Below are 24,164 nucleotides of genomic sequence, written 5' to 3'. Positions count from 1 at the left end.
CTAACTCACACATCCTAAAAGCGGTCTCTGCTTACGAAACTCTAATTCCCTCCAGAGCTCAAACTCTCGCTCTTCCTTTTCTAACCGAAGACGAGCGAGGCGCACCTTTAACCGAGCATCAAACCTAGAACCAGGAGACTTACATTAACTCATTAATTATTAATAATATTAAATCAAAAGACCACAATAGTATACACCCTAATGGGTCAGGCTAACAAACAACAGCAAACAGATCTTGAACAGAGGCGATCCACATACACACAAAGCTGCTACTTGGCCCACGGGCGACCTGTCGGTCTGGATCTCCCAGCCTCTTATCCACCCTGTCACTCATCCACAGTTGAGAACAGCCGTGTTCACTCACACGCTGCAGGTGTGATCATAAAGAGAGACTCAAGTTTTCTAAAATGTAATGTTTAAATATGCAAATGAGGGACTATAATCCTAATTTTTCCATTTTAGATTAGGTGACACAAATACATACAGTTAAAAACAAACAGCTGATTGTGTATTTGGATGTTTTCTCTCTACTAGTCTAAGAAGACATTATTGCAACAGGTAAAGGAGAAATACCGTACGCATCCGAAGGTGTTCAGAGAACAACTCGCCGACTCCCACTGACTCTTACATTCACTCAGTTTAGTTTCAAGAAGGGAAAAAGCACCATGTTTATTTTTATTCAGTTACTCTGTGTGAGCAATACTTATAGTGAATCTGAATACAGGATACATACATGTCACCTTTCATTAGTTCTCCTCTGCGTTATGTGCCATGTGGTGTGTCAGATTCACCTTTTGTATACAAACAGAACCACTAAAGCCGGTTGTCTCTTGTATGAGTATTCATGTGCAACTTCAGAGCTGACTTGTGCCGAAATCTTTCATCACACACAGAGCAGCTGAAAGGTTTCTCTCCTGTGTGGATTCTCATGTGTGTCTGTAAGGTTGAACCCCGGCTAAAAGATTCCTTACAGACTGAGCAGCTGTAAGGTTTCTCTCCTGTGTGGATTCTCATGTGTCTCTGTAAAGTTGAACCCTGGTTAAAAGATTCCTTACAGACTGAGCAGCTGTAAGGTTTCTCTTCTGTGTGTATTCTCATGTGTGTCTGTAAATGTGAACCCTGGTTAAAAGATTCCTTACAGACTGAGCAGCTGTAAGGTTTCTCTCCTGTGTGGATTCTCATGTGTGTCTTCAGATCTCTGCTTCTTCTAAATATTTTCCCACACTCAGAGCATGTAAATAGTTTCTCACCAGCACTACATCTTGAATCACTGACATGGACTTCATCAGGTTTCAAAGAGTTTAAACCTGACTGAGGTTCTCTGGTCTCCTTCCAATCATCACTGTCATCAGTGTCAGAAGAGTCTGGATCTGAGTTCCTGTCTGGTTCTGGTCCTCCACAGTCCTCTCCATCAGCTTCTGTTTCCATCTGTTCAGTTTGTCTTTGATGAAGCTCTGAGGACTGAGCTTCCTCTTCATCATCTTCAATCTTCACAGGAGTGAATGAGAACTTGACATCAGCCTCCTCCAGACCTTGAAGCTGCTCTCCCTCCTGACTGGTCCAGAGTTCATCCTGTTCTTCTTTAATGTGTGGGGGTTCTGGGTCCTCTGGGAGACGTTACAAAGAAATATTAGCATTGAGCAAATAATCTCCTGTACATACATTTTTTCATTATCTGTTCATCAAGTCATCCCTCCTCTCCAGTTCTAATATCGGAGCAATAGGAGCTATGGTTATGGGGGATTTGAGGATTTATTTGACAGATTTGTATCAGTTTTATCTCAATGTAAAGCCTGCAGGCACACCGGTGTTTGATATGAGCTAATTAGTGAAGTTGATAAACACACAAAAACATGACTTGGAGATATTCAAGCTAAGATTGTTTGACCTCCTCTGTCTCTCTGTCTGTCAGTCTGTCTGTCAGTCATTCTCACACACACACACACATACACACACATACACACACACATACACACACACACACACACACACACACACACACACACACACACCCTCTCTACTTCAAATACTTCTATTACTATTACTATACTTCTTCTACTAATACTACTGTTATTTCAACTACTACGAACACTACTAGAGCTAATACTACGACACTGATATTAATACTTCTTCTAATGCTACTAATACTTCTACTAATAATGATCCTTCTACTACAACTACCACTTCTACTACTACTACTCCTACTACTACCAATACCACTACTGCTACTACTACTACTTTTTCTAATGCTACTAATATTTTTACTACTAATAATATTTATAGTACAACAACCACTTCTACAGCTAATACTACAAATAGTACTTTTAGATCAACTACTACAACTACGGCCACTACTACAGCTATTTCTACGACTACTACTACTACTACGACTGTTATTACTACAACTACTACCAATACAACTAATACTTCTACTAATACTACTGTTATTTCAACTGATACTATGATCACTACTACTGCTATTACTACTATTCTTACGAATAGTTCTACTACTATTACTACTACAACCACTACTAATACTACTGTTATTTCAACTACTACTATGATCACTACTACTGCTATTACTACTACTACTACTACTAATAGTTCGACTACTATTACTACTACAACCACTACTAATACTACTGTTATTTCAACTACTACTATGATCACTACTACTGCTATTACTACTACTCCTACTAATAGTTCTACGACTAATACTACTGTTATTTCAACTACTACTATGATCACTACTACAGCTATCACTACTACTCCTACTAATAGTTCTACTACTATTACTACTACAACCACTACTAATACAACTTTTATTTCAACTACTACTACAACCACTACTAATACTGTTATTTCAACTACTACTATGATCACTACTACTGCTATTACTACTACTCCTACTAATAGTTCTACTACTATTACTACTACAACCACTACTAATACTACGTGTACTACTATTACTGTGACAGTAACATTGTTTAGCTTCACGTTTTTCCTGCATTGTAACTCAGCTCTCAGCTTCTTTAGATGATACAGTTTAGCTTGCTGCCAGTTACACGTTTCCACTAGAAGGGTTTTCAACCGTTGTCAGGATGGGAGTGGTTCGGTGTTCCCGAGCCTCACTCCAAACTACATAGAAACGTAGTTTCAGCCGGAGCATGAACGGAAAAAGTACAGTGAACCAACCTGCTCTGTGTAACCGCAGCTGAGGGTTGAAAACAGCGTCCAGTAGTTTCCGTTGTCGCTCGTTCTCCTCTTTTAAAGCAGAACGTTCCTCCTCGTGCTCTGCTATCGTTCTTTCAAACAGACCAAATATCTCTTCAGCAGCCGCAGTTAGTCGCTGGTTGACTAAACATCTCAGCATTTGGACTTTAGACATTTTCACCACCGAACCTTCTCCTCCAGACAATCTAACCGTTAAAAACACCGTTTACTCTCCATTAGACTCTGACTAGTTAAGGTCGCCATGGTTTCTCGTCTCGAGCTCGTTGGTCCGCTACGTGTTGGAAGCGTCACTTGTCGCCATAGAAACAGCCCGTGGTCCAGTAGACGCGCTCGTCTCCGTTTATCGGTGCGCACCGTCCGGACCTGCGTGGACAGAACCACATATAGTCATCTGTCACACACACACACACACACACACACACACACACACACACACACACACACACACACACACACACACAGCCCCTCCCACCCACAGGTGCAGTCACGTGCCTTCATCATCTCAGGCGCAACGCTCACCTGTCCCTCCCTCTCACCTGCGCGCAGCTCCTCTCACCACAGAAGTAACGGTTGCAAGTACTGTAACGGATATCTGAACAGGTTTGACGTTGAGCTGCATTGATGCTTAAAAAGTCTCAATGAGTACTTCAGGGAGCCTGGGAGATTGGAGTGTTCCAACAAATAATCATACACAATTATACAAATATATGTTTTATTTCATTTTGTATTTCATACATTTTATAAATTCATCCCAATACTTTTAACTTCTGCAGTATTTTATAATTATTATATTCCTTTGTGTTGTGCATATGAGAATAAAAAACATAAATAGTGTGAAATAAACAGACTTTTGACAAAAGTAACACTAATATTGACTGTATTTTAAGTGTATTCTATCCTCTTAATACACATGAATGATGTACTGTAGCAAATTATAATAAAGGAAAAACCCTTTTTATTATTTAGCCTTCGTGTAATTCGGGTCAAGCAACCCAAACAGAAACTCTGACCACAGGAACAAGTATTTAATAAACTCCATGTTTATTTGTTTTTTATTAAATGAATGAAAACCCCGTTAATAAGTAACAGATCCATGTTGTGTTCATTTGTTGACTGTGCTGTACAGAGCAGATGAATCCTCCTCGTCTTCTTGACGTCTTGTTCTGTGAACGGAGAATTAAAACATTGAAAGTTTCTAAACGCAAAGTGTATTTAAATAAAACCATGTAGAGATTAAAATGTGCAGCTCACCGCGGGGAGCTACTGGCATTGTCCGTTTTGATATCAGTGTATTGGACCTCCTCCTCCTCCTCGTCCTCCTCGTCCTCCTCGTCCTCCTCTTCCTCGGTTTGTCTGTGGGGCTGAGCGGGCCTGATGTTAGAGTAGAGGGCCTCTTCCTGGTTCTGGGCGAAGCGGATGCTGGAGTAGTGGAGGTGTTCTTCTGGTTGTCTCGGTGCTGGAGCAGACGCGACGTCATACACTAGATCCATGTTTAGCTGACGGGACAAACAAAAGCTCACGGTGAAATACCCGATGGACTTGAGGAGGCCGTTCTTCACTTCTGTTCTAGACGTTTTCTTTTTGCACTCACACACTTGAACTCTTCTTTTCTCACCTGTGCTCTGTTGACGGGTCTCTCTCCACCATCACACTGCTGTGTGGAGGACTTCTTTCTCCTGGAACGGAGGACAAGCAACGGATGAACTGCTAGATTTAGGGAACGATATTTTAGATGCGCTAATGAACGCGATCACAGCGCCGCAGAATCGCTCACCTAACCCACAGGAAGACGGCGAGGAGCACGACAGCCAGGAGAACAGCAGTGGTTGTCCCCACGACTGCTGATTTCCATGCTGCTGGAAAATCAAAAGGAAATACTGACGTTGATGAGAGGAATAAAGGACAAGCATGTGTGAAGGTCTTCTGACAACACCAAGTAGAATCTGTTGTAAAGAGATTCATGCAGGTGAACAAACATTATTCACCTGCTACAACAGTCAGATGTAAGGTGGAGTTACTACGTCCTCTGTTGTTCTGGGCTTCACAGTAATAACTCCCACTGTGTTCAGCTCTGAAGTCAGTGATGTTGAAGATCTGTCCTGATGCTTTTGGTGAGTCTTCATCCTCCTTGTACCAGATGTAGTTAGCTGCTGGGTTAGCATCACTGCTACAGGTCAGAGTCACTGAACTGCCCTCCACTATCTCAGCAGAGGAACTCACTGACACAGAGGGACGCTTTGGAGCATCTGGAGGAGAAAACACGTAAATGGATATATAATGGCAACATGTACATCTGCATGATGGACGTTTTTAACGTCTTAAATCCTTTGTAGCAGATAAGAAGTTGACCACAATCTTCTGTGTGAAGCACGTTACTGCAGGTTTCTACCCTTAAAGGGTAACTTCAACATGTTTCTACTTGGCCCCTATTTTCTCCCATGTTTCAGTGTCTAAGTGACTGACACTTATAATAACAATCACAGCCTGTCAAGCCAAAAACAAGCACTTTAACTGGACGTTAATGACGCTGTCTACGGCGCTCTCGTTCCATGCTGGACCAATTTCACAACTTGTTGTAGTTATTAGTAACTTAGGCACAAAAACACGAGGAAATTCGAGTCCAGGTTGAAAGATAACCTGGACATCCACCATTTCTATTTTTAAATAGACTGAGTGTCAAAGGGGTTTCCTGATGTTTTGTACTCACACTGGACGTCTAAGACGAGAGACGTAGAGTTGATCCGTCTGTATTGATTCTCAGATTGGCAGTGGTAGTTTCCGCTGTCGTGAGAGCTGATGGAGGTGAAACGATAAACGCTTTCTGGTCCTTGAAGCTTCATTTGGTTCTCCTTGTACCAGGTGTAGTTAGCTGCTGGGTTAGCATCACTGCTACAGGTCAGAGTCACTGAACTGCCCTCCACTATCTCACCAGAGGAACTCACTGACATAGAGGGAAGCTCTGGAGCATCTGGAGGAGACGTGTCAACACAGATTTTTATGAATTAAGTTGTGTTGCAGCATCTGAAACTTCTGAGGAGCGACGGTGGTTTGAATGTGTGCAGTGAATATGAAACACAACAGTTGATACTAGCTCTTCAACATCTACTGGAGCAGTGAACGGCTGTGGATGTGTCCTTATGGATGCAACACATTTAACAGATTGAAGCTGTTTTAAATGAGCTGTTTTACTCACATTTCACATCAATGAAGACGTATTCAGACGTCATCCCCAGATCGTTCTCAGCTCTACAGTAATACTGTCCAGAGTCAGAGGACTGGATGGATTTAAGGACAAGCTGAGCTTCTTTACTGAGCACTGATTGGTTCTTCTTGTACCAGCTGTAGTTAGCTGCTGGGTTAGCATCACTGCTACAGGTCAGAGTCACTGAACTGTTCTTCATGATGTCACCAGAATGACTCATCAACACTACGGGAACCCTCGGAGCATCTGGAGGAGACAATGTGAACACATTAATACTCACCCACTTTCATCACAATAAAAACATGCTTGCATCAACATTTGCTTTATTTTATTTTTACACTCGTTTGAGTGTTACCTCGGCCGCGTAACGAGAAGCCAGCGTGAATGTTTGCATATTGTTTTGTTTCCATTTGCACAAGAACAAACTCGTAAAATAAATTATTCTGCAGCGCTACTGGTGGTCAAAAGCTCCACAGGGTACCTTTACCTTAGTGTAACATGCGGTTATCTACTGATGGAAAGTAACTAATTACATTTACTCACATATTGTACTTAATTAAAAACAAACCTATTTTTTAGGCCTCAGCTCGAAAATTGCATACCCATACTAAAAAGAGTATATCTCTGCAATGACAAGGTCTATTTGAATAATTTTGGTGTTATAATAAAGGGAACACTTGTGAGATGTGTTCAGATGTGTAAATATCAGTGTATATGGTACTGGTTAAGAGTAAAAAAAGATGGCACACAAATTTAAAAGTTTCAGGTTCGCGATAATAATAAAGTGATCATTTGTGTTGCTGGTGTTCGTTGGCTCATATCTCGGTGATGCTTTGTTGTAGCTTCATTAGATGTATATGTCCAGAATCAGTCGATTGTCTGCTTTCTTGTGAGGTGACGTGTGTGCATATTGCATAAAATACCACAGCGGTAGAGCCAGAAATGTGGTGAGTGGGTTGCCTAGGTGGCGCTATATTGAATTGGATATTTGGTAATTCTTTTAGTTGGTGTTTGAGTTGTGTTTGGAGCATGTGAAAATGGCTTACATATTCTTGTAGCCCAGGTTCTGCTGTTTAATATGATGGGCAACATCATTATATTCGTTTGTGATAAGTGCATTGTTAGACACGCTGTACGGTGGTCCTGATGGACATATCCGTCTCCTTAGCAGCTAAACTGTGTCACATCACATGTAAGAGGCTGTTTCTGTAAAAAACAACTATTGATTATAGCAGCTTTAATGTTTCCACCTGAGGACATTATGTTAGTGAGAGAGTGGTGTAAACTCACACACTGGAGTGGAGCGGTAGCTCTGGTAAGAACAGGAATAACTGTGGACGGGATCAACGTGTCCTCCGTAAGAAGGAGATGTTTCATCCTGAATCTTTTTCCTTTCATTCTGGTACCAAGCGAAGGACGAACGGCCAGAAAGAAGACAGCTGCTGTGACAAATCAGCTTTGGACCAGTAGTAGACCAGATCACCTGCACCTGTACATCTGGATCTGTGAACAAGGAACAGCAAATCTGATATGAAATGACACCATGCACAATCTACCACTTTCTTATGTACATTTGAATCTTGAAAAATGAGAGACGCTGAAGGTAGAGGCGAGGGGGGGGGGGGGGGGGGGGTCAGACATAGATTAGTCTCAAACAGTCGACTCTATCTCAGAACTGGCCTTGAAAGATTCGGGCTGATTTAAAACAATAGAAGGTGTTTGGAGCCATTTTGAAATGCAGATTTCTTAATACATTTCATAAGAAATGTCAATATCAACCAGCGTTGATGTGCTTCATGACAGAACAGTCATATTATTTAGTTTAAAGCTTAAACATTTATGTGTGCAGTTATTTTCACTTTAACTTGGGGAATTACGTTACAGGACGGCCATGTTGTCAGAGCGTTTTATTCATCGATCGCTGTCGGGATGTAGTGATTGTTTCAGCAAATATAACGATCAAATGTTTTTGAAGAAGATCACCAACCCTACCTTTAATCAGAAAGCACACAATCATCGTGATGAACACTGACAATCCTGCTACATTAACTGCACATATCAGTTTGTGTTCATCTGTACCTGTGACGGTCAGAGTTGTAGCAGGTAAACTGCTCCTCCATTCAAAGCTTGGTGTTTTGAATTTGAAGTGGTACTCGGCTGAATCGCTCTCTTTCAGGTCACTGATTCTCAGAGTGGAGCGTCCTCTCTCTGTTTCAGAGACCTGAACACGACCGTAATACTGGTAGTCTTTACGAAGGTCCTCAGGTTGACTCTGATATCTCGAACGCTGGCTACGCTTCTGGTTGAACCAGAATTTAGATGTGATATATTGATGACCGTTATATGTGCAAGAAATGTTCACTGACGAGCCTTTGAAGGCACAGATGCTTCTGTCAGCGTACGTCACTTTGTTGCAGGTCTGACCCACGACACCTGAAAAAATTAAACATTTTTGATTATTATTTTAAAAAAAATTAAAAAAACTCTTTACTGCAGTGTTTACATCGCTGTCCACGATGTCGCCCATGTAAACACACATGAAAGCTTGTAGCTACACAGCGTCATGTGAGTGGAAGTTCATGGAGGAAACTCACATAATGACGGAGACGGGAACGCCTCATATCCTCTCGCAGCGCAGGAATAGCTGTCTTTAGGATAAAAGTAATGATTAAAAGATTTCTTTTCTCTGCGTATTTTCTCTCCGTTCTCGTACCAGTTGTAGGAAGTTGGATAAGTTAGACGACAACTGCTGTGACACGTCAAATCAGCCCATGGACACTTTTCTGTACGACATGATTGTAATCTGCTGATCTGCACCTGGAAACCTGGATTTGTAAAGAAACAAAAAAACATGAACTATTTCCCCGTCATCGGAGACACCAGCAGTGTTTCCTAAATGTTGAGCATTTGGAGCTGACTTACACAAACAAAGAGTGTTACCTGTGACGGACAGAGAGACTCCAGGTTCACCGGTGTATCTCCAGTCCGGTTGGTTTGTTATGAACCTGAACTTGTACACGGCCGAGTCGCTCTCTCTCAGGTCTCTGATCCTCAGAGTGCAGTCGTTGTTATGACAACTGTACTGCACTCGACCTGCGTACTCCGGGTCTGTTCTCAGATCCACCGGTTCTCCATCCTGCGTCTTAGTAAACCAGAATGCTCTCTCGACTCTTGTGTCACCGTCAGTTATTTTTGATGGGTGTGTGTAGCTGCAAGGGATGTTCACTGTTGATCCTTTAAAGGCACAGATCTGAGTAGAAGTGTAAGTCACTCTCCAGACATTCTGACCCTGAATCACTGTAAGAGAAACCACAATCACACTCATGACATCAGAGGACAGAGCTGAATGGGTGGAGGTTCAGAGTCACACCGACTGTCACCTCATGATACACCTTCAAAAGTTTGAGATCAGTTTGACTTTACACCGGGACAATAGATTGCTGCAGTGACAATTTTTGTTGCCCAACCAGGCGGCAACTTCTGAGAGTGAAGCCAAAGCTGAAGTGTCTTAAAGCTGCATTTTCTCTAGTGTCCAGCAGGGGGCGACTCCTCTGGTTGTATAGAAGTCTTGTCTAAATCTAGTCTAATCTCAATCTGTAGTTTCAAGTCTTCTTCAATACATGATGTTAATTTAGTACATTATGGTTCATTTAGAGTCAAACAGACCATAAAGCAGGGGATGCTTTAGGGGCGGGGCTACACGCTGATTGACAGGTTGCTACCCTGGTGTTGTCTGGTCTGGTCTAACCCTTTCACAGTGTTTTCACTTCATGAAACATTTTGGACGCCTAAATTGTCTTATTCAGCGTGCGGCTGAACTAAGCTCCACCCTCTCTTGTTGCTTCTGGTTGCAAAAAAAAAAGAAGATGGCGACGGCCAAAACGCTAACTCAAGGCCTCAATACGGCCACAAACCATGATGTTGAGTAATCACTAGTAGTGGTTAGTAGTAGTGGTTAGCCACTGAGCATTTTATTATTTTATTTTATTTTTAGACACCCAAAAGCTGAAGGAAATACAATCTCCATTATGGTTGTTTTTTTTTTGTTTGTTTTTTTGGTAAAACAACAAATCATGAACTATAAAAACTATAAACAAACAAAAGAACTATTCAATCAAATTAATATTTTTTTTCTTTGGTATTTTTGATGGGTTAAATGTATGTTGATATTGTCATATTGTCCAATGATAAGTCTGTATTTGAAAATGTAATATATGTGATACATATATATGTATACATATATATATATTCATGAGAGCAATAGAGAGAAGACACATCACAGGGAAGTAAAGAGTTAAACATCAAACATGTTAGAAGGCGCAGTGATGAAAACAGGAATAGATCAAAACTTAAATGCACTTCTTCTTAAAGGAGAAGAGAATACTGAATATTAATTATTAGCAGAGTGAAAAAAAAAAGATCTGCTTGCTTGGTTGGCTTCCTGTTTGTGGTCAAGTCAGGCATGTGACAGCACAGAAAAAATGAAGAAGACGGAAGTGAAACTCTTTACCAGCAGTATGTTGGTAATACAAAGTCTTATTAGTATTAGTATTACATTATTGCGTCCATCAACACATGGTGCTCTCTCTCTCTCTGCGTTAGCATGGCGGACCGTCTACACTCATCACTTGGCTCTGTTGGTCTTTTTGTAGTAATCTTAAGTTTTTAGTACTAATCTTAGTAATCTTTCTGTTCAGCAATACAAATCTAAATGTAGTAAATATGAATGTAGTAAATATGAATGCAGACAGTACCTGATGCAGACAGAAGGAAGATGACAAACCCGCTCACGGCTGCCGTTAGTCTCATAGCTGCTCCGCTCGTCTCTCTTTGTTAAAACATGTCCTGATTATGATCAGTTATTCAAAGGAGGGATGTGGTCTTAAAAGAAAGCTTGACTCTTTTTAGGGACACTGTATTTGTATGAGCTGATAAAAAAAGAAGAAAAAAAAAAGGTCTTGCTTCCGCTTTAGATGATTATCATGCATGAGCAGCTGACAGTCTGTGAATCCCCGAGTTGAAAGGAAGAAATGTTTTTGCTCAGAGAATCCAACTCCACTTTCACTAAACTACGTAATTGTGATGCGATGGCCGATGTCACTGACGTAGGTCTGCCATGGTGAAACTACAACCAAGAAGGACATCTAAAACATTGTCCCATGATATCTTGATCTCAAGGGGGGGATTCACAAACTACTCAGCAGTTTATAAAGTAATTCAAATGAACCCTACTTTTAGTTTTGGGGTTTTCTCATGGTGTCTGATAACAGCTCTGCTGTCACTTAACATCGGGACATTCACAGTAGATGGTTTAACACTTTTTTGAGATGCCAAACTTAAACTTTTGTTATGTTCAGGAGAGCTAAGGTCTCTTATGAGGGAGCTGGTTCCTCCGTAGTTAAACTTTTACCACCTTGCATAAACATGTTGACAGCTGGAACAATTTACTAACTGAATATCTTTATTTAATCAAATATCAAGTTATTTAAACAATAAAAATCGGTGCTATCACGTACATTTAACAAACTTTAGCCACAGGATAAAAGTACAACACCACACTAATTCTGTATTAGAAGGCTATTTATAAATTACAAGCTGACCACCCATTGGCTCACTAATACTAGTTCTCTTCTGGAAGTCATAACGATGGTTAATACAGTATGTCAAAGCTCATATTCATCCATGTGTGTTTAATCTGCTTAAACACTGTAAAGTAACAGACCACAGATCTGTGTTGTGTTCATACTCTTGGTTGTTTTCTGACTGTGCTGTACAGCGCAGATAAATCATCCACAGCTTCTTGACGTCTTGATCTGTGAATGAGAAACAATAAGCTCACAATATTAACTAACAACAGGTTTAAAACAGCAATGAAAGCAATGACCGTTCCAAACTTTGTGTAGCAAAGACAGATTGAACAGACTCACTCGTTGGCAGCACTGGCACTCTTAAAGTGGACACTTGTGTACTCCACATCCTCCTCTTCCTCCTTACGTCTGTGGGGCCGAGTTGGCCTGATGTTGGAGTAGAGAAGATCTTCCTGGTTTCTAGAGAAGCTCACGCTGGCATAGCGAAGCTCCTCCTGCTGCTCCGCTGGTGCGCTCTGCACCAATAAACAAGAGTATTAAGCACCTATTGGATACATTGTTGGCCTGTAATACAAATGACCAAATAGTAAAACATCTGCAGGGTTAAAGGTGTGTGTGTGTGTGTGTGTGTGTGTGTGTGTGTGTGTGTGTGTGTGTGTGTGTGTGATAGATGACTATATGTGGACAACGAATTCATTGCAAATTAAGCAAACACACTTCCCCTTGACTTCAGTGAAAAAGTACTGACTTTCCATAATTTTCGCCACTAGCTTTCTATCTTCCATTTTTTCAGTTCTGTCATGTTTACCTGATAAACTGAAGGAAATGTTTTCATAGTAATAAATGTAGAGCAGCTGTTCAAAATGGCAGCGACATCTAGAGTTTAAACTAAGAGGGACAATGTACACACAGTGTAATTTATTAGAAATATGCTCAAACCAAAGTCTAGTTTATTTCTAAAAAATCTGTGCGTTTCATTTGAAACATGGGCAGCATGGGTTAAAGGAAAACCAGGGTGTGACATGCACATACAGGTTCATCATTTTGGAAATGAACACGATGAGTGTATCTAAATAGGGACATGAAGACTTGAAGAAGACATGATGACTATTTAAATATGTTTTAAAGTGAAGTCTTTGAGACACCTGAGCTCTTCTTCCTCACCTGAGCGTCGTTGTCTGGTCTCTCTCCAGACTGGCTGGTTTGTGTCGAGGACCTCTTTCTTCTGAACAGAACAATAAATGAACAAACAAATTAATTATCAAAGTTTCTCAACAACTGAGCGATTGTAAGATGAATTACTGAATATAATCACAGTAAAGCTGAACTGCTCACCTAATCAAGAGGAAGGCAGCGAGGATTATGATAGCCAGGAAAATAGCAGTGGTTGAACCAACAGCTACTGTTGTCATTGAAACTGGAAGCACTGATCAAACAGAACAATTAGAAACTGATAAAAAATAATAAAATGATATTCAGATAGAAGCATTCTAAATAATGCTTGCACCTTTTGCCCCATAATGTGAAAATGATCTGACCAAAAAAGAACAAAAACAAGACGTTTAACGAAGTGTAACAGAATCTCTAGAACCTCAGGATCTGCTCTATGCAGATGATAAACTTCTTTATCCATTTGTGACTTCCAGGGCAAGTGTGAAGCAGTTGGGTTGAACGTCACATCATAGAAATAAAACACGAGTAGAACGGACATTCACATTCAAAACAACGTAGCTGGATGGTCAGAGCAGCGGACATTTTTATGTGCACCGTTGCCTTTGCAACTATTGTAGCGAGCTAACATTTATACAAACTAAACAGACTCACAGGACTCACTGAGGTTTTAGAGCAACAACCTAACCCCCCAAAAAATACGATAACACTTAATGCTTCACACTCTTGCTACAGCGTAAGAAAGCACATTGCTATCAACAGATGAGTTACAACTTTGCTTTGGTCATTTTCTGAAACCAGTGTAGCATTAAAGCATGGTGGAATTAGCAAACAAGCTAGCTAACTAGCATACAGCTGACTGGTGAGCAAGCTTGCTAATTCCACCATGCTTTAATGCTACACTGGTTACAGAAAATGAGCTAAAGACGGCGTTTGCTGTGACTTGCAAGTTTAACTGGATTGTTAAGTAAGTGAATACCCTTCATAGTATGATTTACCTGCTACAACAGTCAGGTGTGAGGTGGAGTTACTACGTCCTCTGTTGTTCTGGGCTTCACAGTAATAACTCCCACTGTGTTCAGCTCTGAAGTCAGTGATGATGAAGATCTGTCCTGATGCTTTTGGTGAGTCTTCACCCTCCTTGTACCAGGTGTAGTTAGCTGCTGGGTTAGCATCACTGCTACAGGTCAGAGTCACTGAACTGCCCTCCACTATCTCAGCAGAGGAACTCACTGACACAGAGGGAAGCTTTGGAGCATCTGGAGATTTGTTGCCAGAGATTAAGATTGTGTTACTACAAAAACACAAGTGGTATTTGAAGCAGTGTAAAGTAAAAATGATGTGTAAATGGCTGTGAGTAGCAGCTTGTCAGACTTTGAAGGTGGTCTGCATGGACCAAGAAGAATGTTTGCAACGACTAAAAACCTTTTTTACGTACAAAAGACGTGTGACTATCAACTATAGAGTCGTGTGAATTGCTCCTTCAGGAGAGGTGTTGGGTCTTTTTTATGTCTGAGGTCAGGGGCCCCTTGTCTCATAATCAGCCTATGAGTGGTAAATGTTAATATTCTGATGTTTTATACTCACACTGGACATCTACAACTAGAGATGAAGAGTCAATCCATCCATGTTTATTCTCAGACTTGCAGTAGTAGATCCCTCTGTCCTCAGAGCTGATGGAGGTGAATCGATAGATATCTCCTTCTCCATGAGGACGTGTTTGGTTCTTCTTGTACCAGGTGTAGCTAGCTGCTGGTTTAGCATCACTGCTACAGGTCAGAGTCACTGAACTGCCCTCCACTATCTCAGCAGAGGAACTCACTGACACAGAGGGAAGCTTTGGAGCATCTGGAGGAGACGTGTTAACAGAGATTATTCTAGGTTAAGATTGTGTTCAAACAGAGGAACAAGTGGTAGTTCAGTAATAAACTGTGAATGTTTGTGTGTATCAGTATTTTAGGATTTGAAGGTGGTCTGGCTAATTAATGTGTGATGGTTTGAATGTTGACCCCAAATTGGAAAAATCAACAACTAAAATGTCCTGAAGCTGCTCAGTGAATTACAGCAGACTGAATGTGAAGCAAGTAGAGCTGAAGAAAGTAGTTATGATCAGTGAAATCTTCTCCTGCAAAGACTGGACAGATTGAAGATGTTTGTTATCTTTTAATAAACTGTTTTACTCACATTTCACATCAATAGAGATGGATTCAGATCTCTTCGTCCCCATCAGGTTCTCAGCTCTACAGTAATACTGTCCAGAGTCAGAGGACTGGATGGAGCTGAAGACGAGATGAGGTTCTTCACTGAAAGGAGGGTCTGGATTTCCATCCTTCTTGTACCAGATGTAGTTAGCTGCTGGGTTAGCATCACTGCTACAGGTCAAAGTCACTGAACTGTCCTCCACTATCTCAGCAGAGGAACTCACTGACACAGAGGGAAGCTTTGGAGCATCTGGAGGAGAAAAGAATAAACATACTTAAAGATTATAATATGTTATCATAGAATATTTACCATTTTAATTAATATTTCAGTTTGTTTGTTTCAGACTATCCCTATTATCTATCACAGCAGCTGTCCAGAGTGCTGATCCTGGAGCTGTCAGGTGAGACTCCTGCTGGTGTAAACTGACAATAAGAAGCCTTTAATCATTAGTAATGTTCAACAACTCCAACATTCTTCTCTTTAGATGCTGCTTGTGTCGTGAGCTGAGTCTGTCCTCTCACTTCTAGCTGTTGTAGAGCGTTATTGATTGTTTCTCCACCCAGCTGGCAGATCACTTCTAGTTATGTTCTGTAAATAATTCAGCTGAGTCAGCTAAACAGACTGTATGAAAATCACATTATTTCATCCAGCCTCTGTTATTGTAGCAGAGCTCATGTTGTCAGATTTATTACCACAAACATGATGAATGACTAACGGTTTACTTTCTGTCTCACTTAAAAATGTTGAATTAACTCCAATAAAACACAAACAAAAGAATTTCAAACAACAGACAGTTTATCTGATTATCATGTTTCTCATGATGTTTCTTCTACTAGTTCTAGTTGTTCTTTTTGTTTCTTTTAATAACACCATGAATTCATAAATAAACAGCTGTGTCTACTTTAAGATGTAGAAGACTTCAGTGTGTTTACAGCTGTGATCATAATTGTATTGTTGTGTGTGTGTGTGTGTGTGTGTGTGTGTGTGTGTGTGTGTGTGTGTGTGTGTGTGTGTGTGTGTGTGTGACACTTCTACATGTAGACTGAGGGGATTGAACCACCGACCCTCTGGTTAGTGGACCACAGCTCTACCTCCTGAGGAATGTTGTGCTTCATGTTGTTGGTTCCTCTAAAGTCACATACAGTGACAGTCTGGTGCCGCATATGAAATGTTGTTGAACCTCCACAGGCTGACAGAGTGGAGTAAACTTACACACTGAAGGAGAACGCTGATCCTCATATCCTCTTACAGAACAGGAATAGCTGTCTGAAGAACCAAAGATGACGAAAAGAGAAGATCCTGTGTTGATCTTCTGTCCGTTCTTGTACCAGTAGTATGAAGGATAATAAGGCAGAACACAACTGCTGAGACACTTCATTAACGACCAGGTAGAATCTGATCTGCTCACCTCCACCTGGAGACCTGGAAGTGAGAAGAAGGAACAGAAATGTTATTTTATTAAACGGTCAACATTCACACAAGACATTTATATTCTAGTTTTCTAGATGTTGAACATTTGGAGATGATTAACATGTGAATTAAAATGTTACCTGTGACGGACAAAGTGACTCCAGGTGAACCAGTATATTTATCACCTGGTTGGTTTGTCATGAATCTGAACTTGTACTCAGCTGAGTCGTTCTCTCTCAGGTCTGTGATCATCAGAGTGCACCACTTCTCAGAACAATAGTAGAACACACGACCTGAATACTCAGAGTCTGTTTTCAGATCCACAGGTTCACCATCTTTCTCTTTAGTAAACCAGAATGTGTTCCTGATATCATGGTGCTGTATTCTAGATGGGTATGTGTAGCTGCAGCGTATTTCTACTGTTGATCCTTTTACAGCACAGACCTCAGTAGGAGAGTAAGTCACTCCCCATCCATCCTGACTCTGTATCACTGTAACACAGAGCACATCAGGAACCACAGTCACACTCAGAACAACATCAGAGGACACACTCTCATCTGTAGTGAAGTAAAGAAAGAGTCAACGATGTACACGTGATCTCTGCAGTTGAAGGAACAGCAACGTATTGAACCTGTCGACTGAAACACAGTGAACAAGATACAAAAGCTGAAGTTTAAATATTAGAAGGCTTCATGAGAATAAGAGAGTTCTTTGCTCTGTGGTTTTCTGTCTGTGGTCAGCTGCTGCAGAGTGAATGGAAACTGTAGAACAAAGCAGAACACTGAGGTGTGAGAGAATAGTGTGAAATGTAGATAACAGATCACTGACAGTCAAAAGTCGACAAACACAAACTTCAGATGTGAATTAAATTTACAAAAATGTAATTAGTTTTTCTTAAACCCCAAAATCTGACTTTTCATCATCTGTCAGTGAATCAATTATCTGTAACACAGATCAAAGCTACGATCATGGGAGCATCACTGAAGGGGCCCAAAGTGTCAGGGGCCCCTCTGGCCCTAACTTACAACATGTCAGTGAAAGAGACACCAACCAGGAAGAGAATCAAAATGAGCACAAATACAATCAAAACTACAAAAAGGTGAAGAAACATCCACAAAGAGACTCAAAATGAATAACAGACTCTAAATGTGGTCGAATGCGTCGAAACGCTGAAGGATTAGAGGAAGTTCCACAGAGAGATCATGTTAATGTACGTACAGTCGTTACTCTCATCCACATCAACACAACTTCACTGTCTTTAATGGTGCACAGTTCTTCAGTTCATAAAGTTTACGATGTTACGGTACAAGTGTACAGAGATGCTGCTGCTGTTAAAAACAGCTCTGTGTTGGTCGTCCTGTAAAGACTTCAATCTAAAGAAAGAAAAGTGAACGTTGCTCCACATTTTATAACATCAGATCTGTTCATTCATAAAAACACAGCTTCCTCTGTGTTCCTGAGGCGCACTAACGGCCTCACCATATCAATGTAGATGTACAGTACCTTGTACAGAGAGAAGGAAGACAACAAGTCCACTGGCTGCTGCTGTTGAACTCATAGCTGCTCCTCTCTGTTAAATCAGCAGGTAGATCAGGAACACTTGATGTCAGGAAGTCACCACAAACATGTCTACTTTAACAAGGAGGCTGTTGTCTTAGAAGTCAGCTTGTGTTTTCTGTAGTTGGTTCAACACTGCTATTTAAAACCGGCCTGGCTTCCTTCCTCTTTACATTATTAGTATGCATGAACAGACCAATGACTGCAAATCCTCAAGTTGGAATGAAGAAATCATTATTGCAGTTGTTTTGCATGAACTTCTTGAAATTATGTTGTGCAAAAAGGACAGTAAGAGAGCCATTGTGTTTCTCTGACACAATTTTAGGAAGAATTACTCCTTTTTGTTCCACTTATTTCAAGTCAGGTCAAATGTATAAACAGCCCCAGTCTAACTGTGATAACGTGGCCATGAATAGAGACACGGGTAAAGCACTATGGTATGTGATGCTCAAGGAAAGTGCACAGAAGTTTTAGTCAGTGTGGAGAGCTGATGTTATGGTGAGGTCTGCGTCCAGCACGTCACAGCTTCCTGTTTCAGCTTTGAGAGGTGGTCTGATTCAAGAGAACATCTGAGGTGAAACTAATAATAGAACAATCCAGCAACATAAAACAAGCTGTGAGATGCTGCACTAAGGCACAGTGGTGCTCTAAGCTAAATGCTAATGTCAGCATGCTAACATGCTAACAATGACAATATTAGCATTTGTATCCGTGTTAACAGGCCAACGTTTGGTAATTGGCAGAAAACACAAAGTAAAGCAGAGGATGAGTGTTGCATTTCATCATAAATCAAAGTGTTTGACAGATTAAATTAAAAGTCAGGGGATCAACAAAGTCTGTAGGATTCATCCTCGAGGGACCACGAATGTCCGTAAAACTTTTAATGGCAATCCAATCAAACAGTTGTTGAGATATTTCAGGGCGGATCGACTGACCGACTGTCGACGTAGCCGTCCCTAAAGTCCCTACAGAACAACAGCGACGTAACACTAGAAGTATTGTTCCAAAGGCGAGGCAGCAGTACAGCAAAGGTTCAACCACCTCTTGGTTTTAACAGTTTTAAATCAACTAAAAGGCCTAAACCTGACCTCCATCAGAGTCTGTGTAACCCAAAGCTTAGACAACAGAGTGCTGCAGGAATGAGTCCTAAAACTCAGAAATGAGTCTAAAGGTTCAGCACTTCCTGTTTCCTCGTCTCAAAGTCTTAGAGAAGGGTCAATTCAGTTTAATGAAACAAGAATTCCACCTTAAAATCGTAATTTTTTTTCTGAGAATACCTCATTAAATATCTGCCCAGCAATGAAAAGAAGCCATAACAACCACAGTGTACATTAAAAAAATAGTCTAGAGCCATGCTAACATTAGCTAAAATCCTCAAAATGACAATGCTAACATACTGTTCACCATGAATACAACCTTAGTTTAGCGTGTTAGCATGCCAACCGTTGCTAATTAGCAGTAAACACAAAGTACAGCTGAGGCTGATGGGAATGTCAGTGTGTTGGACAAAATTAAACATTTTGATCTGACGATGGTACCAGAAGATTAGTTTGTCCTCGATGTTGAGCTACTTCAACAAAGATCAAAAATGTCAACCTCATGGTGGCGCGACAGGAAACATCTGAAACATCGTAAGTCAAGAGGATGCGTCGTTTGGAAACCACAAATGTCTGTTCAAAATGTCACGGCAATCCACCCTGCAGTCTGTGAGACGTTTCAGTCTGGACCACAGTGGTGGATCGACCGACCGATAAACAGACGTCACATTGCCGTCCCTATAGCCACAACGCTAGCAGGGCTGAACTGCAATAACCGGTTCTTGGCTGTGTCCATGTCTGTCCAAAATGTCGTCACGTCATCATTTTATGATATTACACATTTGTGTGAAGTTGTCATAAACAGTGACCTTAGATTGCTAAATTCAAACAATTCCTCCTTTTGAGTCCAAGTGGATGTTTGTTTCGGAGGCAGTAAAATTCCCTCCAGGCGTTCCTGAGAATATTACATTCACAAGAATGGGACAAACGTGGGTTCACATTGACCACCAAATCCGAGTCATTTCATCCGTGAGTCCAGGTGGACGTTCGTGCCAAATTTGAAGAAACTCCCTCCTGGGGTTCCTGAGAAACCGTTTTCACAAGAAGGAGACGGACGTTGTCCTGCGAACGCAAAGACAGAAGACAACACGTCTGTATAAAAACAGCAAACCATGAAATGTGAGACAGTCTGGATGAAATCAAGACACGTTGTTGAACTTTTCTTCTCACCTGTGAGATGCTGTTTGGTCTCAGTCTGATCTCAGGCCGTTGATTGGGAAACCTGTATCTTCTTGATAGGAGAGTAAAAGAAACAAATGATTAAATTCATCAATGTTTGTATTGAGCCGACGGCTGAATTATGAGTATGAGTTCATATGATTATAGTGACGCTCACCTAATCCACAGGTAAACAGAGATGAAGATGACAAACAGGAAAAGAGGGAGTGTTCTTCCGATGCTTGATCTCGATGCACCTGTAATCAAATAGAAGCACTGATGGTTCATTACCGGGTGTTTGAGTCCAAAAGATGTCTGTTCAGGTGGTTCAGGTCACGTTAAGTGCAGTAAAAGACTCATGAATACCGGCCAAAAAAAGCAGATGTAAGGTGGAGTTACTACGTCCTCTGTTGTTCTGGGCTTCACAGTAATAACTCCCACTGTGTTCAGCTCTGAAGTCAGTGATGATGAAGATCTGTCCTGATGCTTTTGGTGAGTCTTCATCCTCCTTGTACCAGATGTAGTTAGCTGCTGGGTTAGCATCACTGCTACAGGTCAGAGTCACTGAACTGCCCTCCACTATCTCAGCAGAGGACCTCACTGACACAGAGGGACGCTTTGGAGCATCTAGACATGCATAAATAAAAAGAAATTCAAAAAAGAATTAAACAACTGCAAATTGTATAATAGTAGTAAGTTGTCAAACATTTGTATTAGCAACTGTATGTTCCTTTTTAAATGAGCGGCTTAACTCACATTTCACATCAATAGAGATGGATTCAGATCTCTTCATCCCCAGCTGGTTCTCAGCTCTACAGTAATACTGTCCAGAGTCAGAGGACTGGATGGAGCTGAAGACAAGCTCTCGTCTTTTACCGAGGGGTTTGAGGTTAACATCCTCCTTGTACCAGGTGTAGTTAGCTGCTGGGTTAGCATCACTGCTACAGGTCAGAGTCACTGAACTGCCCTCCACTATCTCAGCAGAGGAACTCACTGACACAGAGGGAAGCTCTGGAGCATCTAGACATGCAGAAATAAATAGAAATTAAAATAATTAATCTCCAAGCTGCACAAATGCTACTTACATGTGTGTGGCATATATGAAACAGAGGAGAAAAACCTTTTTCTGGCAACTGAACGCTATGTTCCTTTATAAATTGGAGAGTTTACTCACATTTCACATGAACATAGATGTATTTATAAGTCCTCCCCAGCTGGTTCTCAGCTCTACAGTAATACTGTCCAGAGTCAGAAGACTGGATGGAGCTGAAGACAAGATGAGGTTCTTCACTGAGAGGACGTGTTTGGTTCTCCTTGTACCAGGTGTAGTTAGCTGCTGGGTTAGCATCACTGCTACAGGTCAGAGTCACTGAACTGCCCTCCACTATCTCAGCAGAGGAACTCACTGACACAGAGGGAAGCTTTGGAGCATCTGGAGGAGACGATATGAACAGAAATCAACATTAAGATGAGAATACTATTTCAAAATATATATTGTGTTTTAATTGTTAAGTTAAGCAGCAACATTTCATTTAGTTTTCTCTCTTTTGGGTCAGAATCAGTGAGGTTGGTTGATGAACTCCAAAAAGTTGATCAGTGGACAAACATGTAAAAGGTGATCTAGGTGGGTGTTTGTGTCTGTTGCCTTGGATTGACCAGATAGCATCATATTAATCACACAGTAAACTCACACAGTGAATCAGAGCGGGACTCCTCGTGTCCTCTGAAAGCACAGGACACGTTGTCTCCGGGATAAAAGTCATCTGTGAAGGTAGAAGATTCCTGGCTCGTGTTTTTCTCTCCGTTCTTGAACCAGACGTAGGAAAGACGAGCCGCTGCACCGCAGCTGCTCCGACACGTCAGCTCCGCCTCGGTGTGAGACGGGTGGACTGTTACTCTGGTCACCTGCACCTGGAGGGCTGGACGGTATGAACGGTCACTAACTAACCACAGACGTTCAGACAGTCAGTGTGGATCACTGGTGATCAGCTCATCTGTACCTGTGACGCTCACAGTCGTAGCAGGTAAACTGCTCCTCCATTCAAAGCTGGCTGTGTTGAATGTGAAGTGGTACTCGGATGAATCTCTCTCTCTCAGGTCACTGATTCTCAGAGTGGAGCGTCCTCCCTCTGTTTCAAAGACCTGAACACGATCCGCATACCGGGAGTCTTCACTCAGGTCCTCAGGCCTCTGACGGTGATCAGAACTGAACCAGAATCTAGATTCAACGTCATCTTCATGACTGTTGTAAGTGCAAGAGATGTCCACCGATGAGCCTTTGGAGGCGCAGATGCTTCTGTCAGCGTACGTCACTCTGTTGCAGGTCTGACCCACGACACCTGAAATATACAATATCATATTTAATCAGCAGTTACAACTGCATCTTATATTGTGTTAACACAGAGCAGGTACCTGACACCGCTGACCTCAGTCACATCACAGTGTCTGCTCTGTGAACACAACGCTGTAAAAAGTGAACTACATTTGTGTTTTTACATGGAGCCGTTCTGTGACTGATGCAGCAGGTCTCGTGTTCCACTTTGTACAGCGGTCGGTTGGATTCCCTCTCCCTCTTGCTAGATTGTGTTTAGAGAAGTTTTAGAGTTTCAAAAAGGAGATGTGGGATAGGTTTCACCGCGGAATACTATTTTGGTGTTGCGAGAATAAATAAGACAGCGTCCACTAGATGGTGCTCTATTAGAGGAAGACCGTAACTCACACACTGAAGCAGAAGGGAAGTCCTCGTATCCTCTGACAGCACACGAATAGCTGTCTGCAGGATCAAAGTAGTCCGAATATGAAGCAGATGTTTCCTCCAGGACTCTCTGTCCGTTCTTGTACCAGATGTAGGAGAGACGATCGGGTAGATGACAAGTGCAGCGACAAAAGAGCTCAGCCCAGGTGGAGTATGAGCTCCTCACCTGCACCTGGAGATCTGGATCTGTGAAGAAGAGCAAACATTCAAACACAGAACAACAAACACAGATGGTGAACATTCGTAGAAAGTGTTACCTGTGACGGATAAAGTGACTCCACGGGGGACTCGTTTGTTTCTGACCTTGAACTTGTACTCAGCTGAGTCGCTCTCTCTCAGGTCTGTGATTCTCAAAGTGCAGGTGGTCTTATCGCAGTAATACTTCACGCGACCCGCGTACTTCGAGTCCTCTCTCAGATCCACGGGTCCTTCTTCCTGCATTTCGGTAAACCACGATACCTTCTCCACCGGGACGGAACGTCTCTTGGCTGCGGGTGTCAGTCTGCAGCGTACGTCCACTGTGGATCCTCTCACGGCGCAGATCTGAGCAGAGGCGCAAGTCGGCCCGTTCCCGCATCGCGCCGCTGTAACGCAGAGCATCACCGGCACGTTAGAAACCACAGAGTCACGATGGGTCACATCAGATGACTGACGTTCATCATGCAGTGAAGGAAAATGTGATTTATGGAAAAGATGAAGAAAACACGGAGAAAGAAGTGCTCAGTTCAACAGACTCCCTGTGCACTGAGGCGCGACATCAGAGAGGCTGAAGGTGGAGTGAAAGATCAGAA

The 24,164-nt window shown here is 41.7% G+C and overlaps 2 protein-coding genes across 2 annotated transcripts; both read right to left on the bottom strand.

The window, feature by feature from the left end:
* Positions 1 to 702: 702 nt before the first annotated feature.
* Positions 703 to 3,637, bottom strand: LOC137867902 (zinc finger protein 679-like). Its single transcript, XM_068704365.1, has 2 exons — positions 3,196 to 3,637; positions 703 to 1,607 (listed from the first exon to the last, which is right to left on the bottom strand). Exons 1-2 carry the CDS (start codon positions 3,386 to 3,388, stop codon positions 814 to 816), a joined length of 987 nt encoding a protein of 328 aa, XP_068560466.1. The 5' UTR covers positions 3,389 to 3,637; the 3' UTR covers positions 703 to 813.
* Positions 3,638 to 3,989: 352 nt separating this feature from the next.
* LOC137867894 (basement membrane-specific heparan sulfate proteoglycan core protein-like) lies at positions 3,990 to 23,973 on the bottom strand. Its single transcript, XM_068704352.1, has 30 exons — positions 23,631 to 23,973; positions 23,338 to 23,559; positions 22,619 to 22,957; positions 22,310 to 22,537; positions 21,793 to 22,050; positions 21,375 to 21,638; positions 20,985 to 21,245; positions 20,797 to 20,875; positions 20,631 to 20,691; positions 20,426 to 20,522; positions 16,947 to 17,297; positions 16,609 to 16,818; positions 15,379 to 15,645; positions 14,782 to 15,042; positions 14,193 to 14,453; positions 13,360 to 13,450; positions 13,189 to 13,249; positions 12,364 to 12,539; positions 12,242 to 12,249; positions 9,377 to 9,733; positions 9,031 to 9,261; positions 8,516 to 8,869; positions 7,727 to 7,939; positions 6,428 to 6,682; positions 5,942 to 6,202; positions 5,220 to 5,480; positions 5,009 to 5,090; positions 4,850 to 4,910; positions 4,486 to 4,730; positions 3,990 to 4,397 (listed from the first exon to the last, which is right to left on the bottom strand). Exons 1-30 carry the CDS (start codon positions 23,971 to 23,973, stop codon positions 4,337 to 4,339), a joined length of 6,219 nt encoding a protein of 2,072 aa, XP_068560453.1. The 3' UTR covers positions 3,990 to 4,336.
* Between the last annotated feature and the right edge of the window lie 191 nt (positions 23,974 to 24,164).

Source organism: Cebidichthys violaceus, unplaced genomic scaffold, assembly GCF_023349555.1.
Source record: "Cebidichthys violaceus isolate CVI_PGR_0920_01 unplaced genomic scaffold, fCebVio1.0.p SCAF_90, whole genome shotgun sequence".
In the NCBI taxonomy this organism is placed as follows: domain Eukaryota; kingdom Metazoa; phylum Chordata; class Actinopteri; order Perciformes; family Stichaeidae; genus Cebidichthys; species Cebidichthys violaceus.
Note: the sequence above shows the minus strand (reverse complement) of the source record. Positions and strands in the feature narration are given on the sequence as shown.

Coding starts and splice junctions, on each gene's coding strand:
- LOC137867894 (XM_068704352.1), bottom strand. CDS start 23,973: ATGCTCTGCGTTACAGCGGCGCGATGCGGGAACGGGCCGACTTGCGCC. Junction 15,646..16,608: donor TCAGCGTTCTCCTTCAGTGT/GTAAGTTTACTC, acceptor TTTCTCCTCCAG/ATGCTCCAAAGCTTCCCTCT. Junction 12,540..13,188: donor GACCAGACAACGACGCTCAG/GTGAGGAAGAAG, acceptor TTATTGGTGCAG/AGCGCACCAGCGGAGCAGCA.
- LOC137867902 (XM_068704365.1), bottom strand. CDS start 3,388: ATGTCTAAAGTCCAAATGCTGAGATGTTTAGTCAACCAGCGACTAACT. Junction 1,608..3,195: donor GCTGCGGTTACACAGAGCAG/GTTGGTTCACTG, acceptor AACGTCTCCCAG/AGGACCCAGAACCCCCACAC.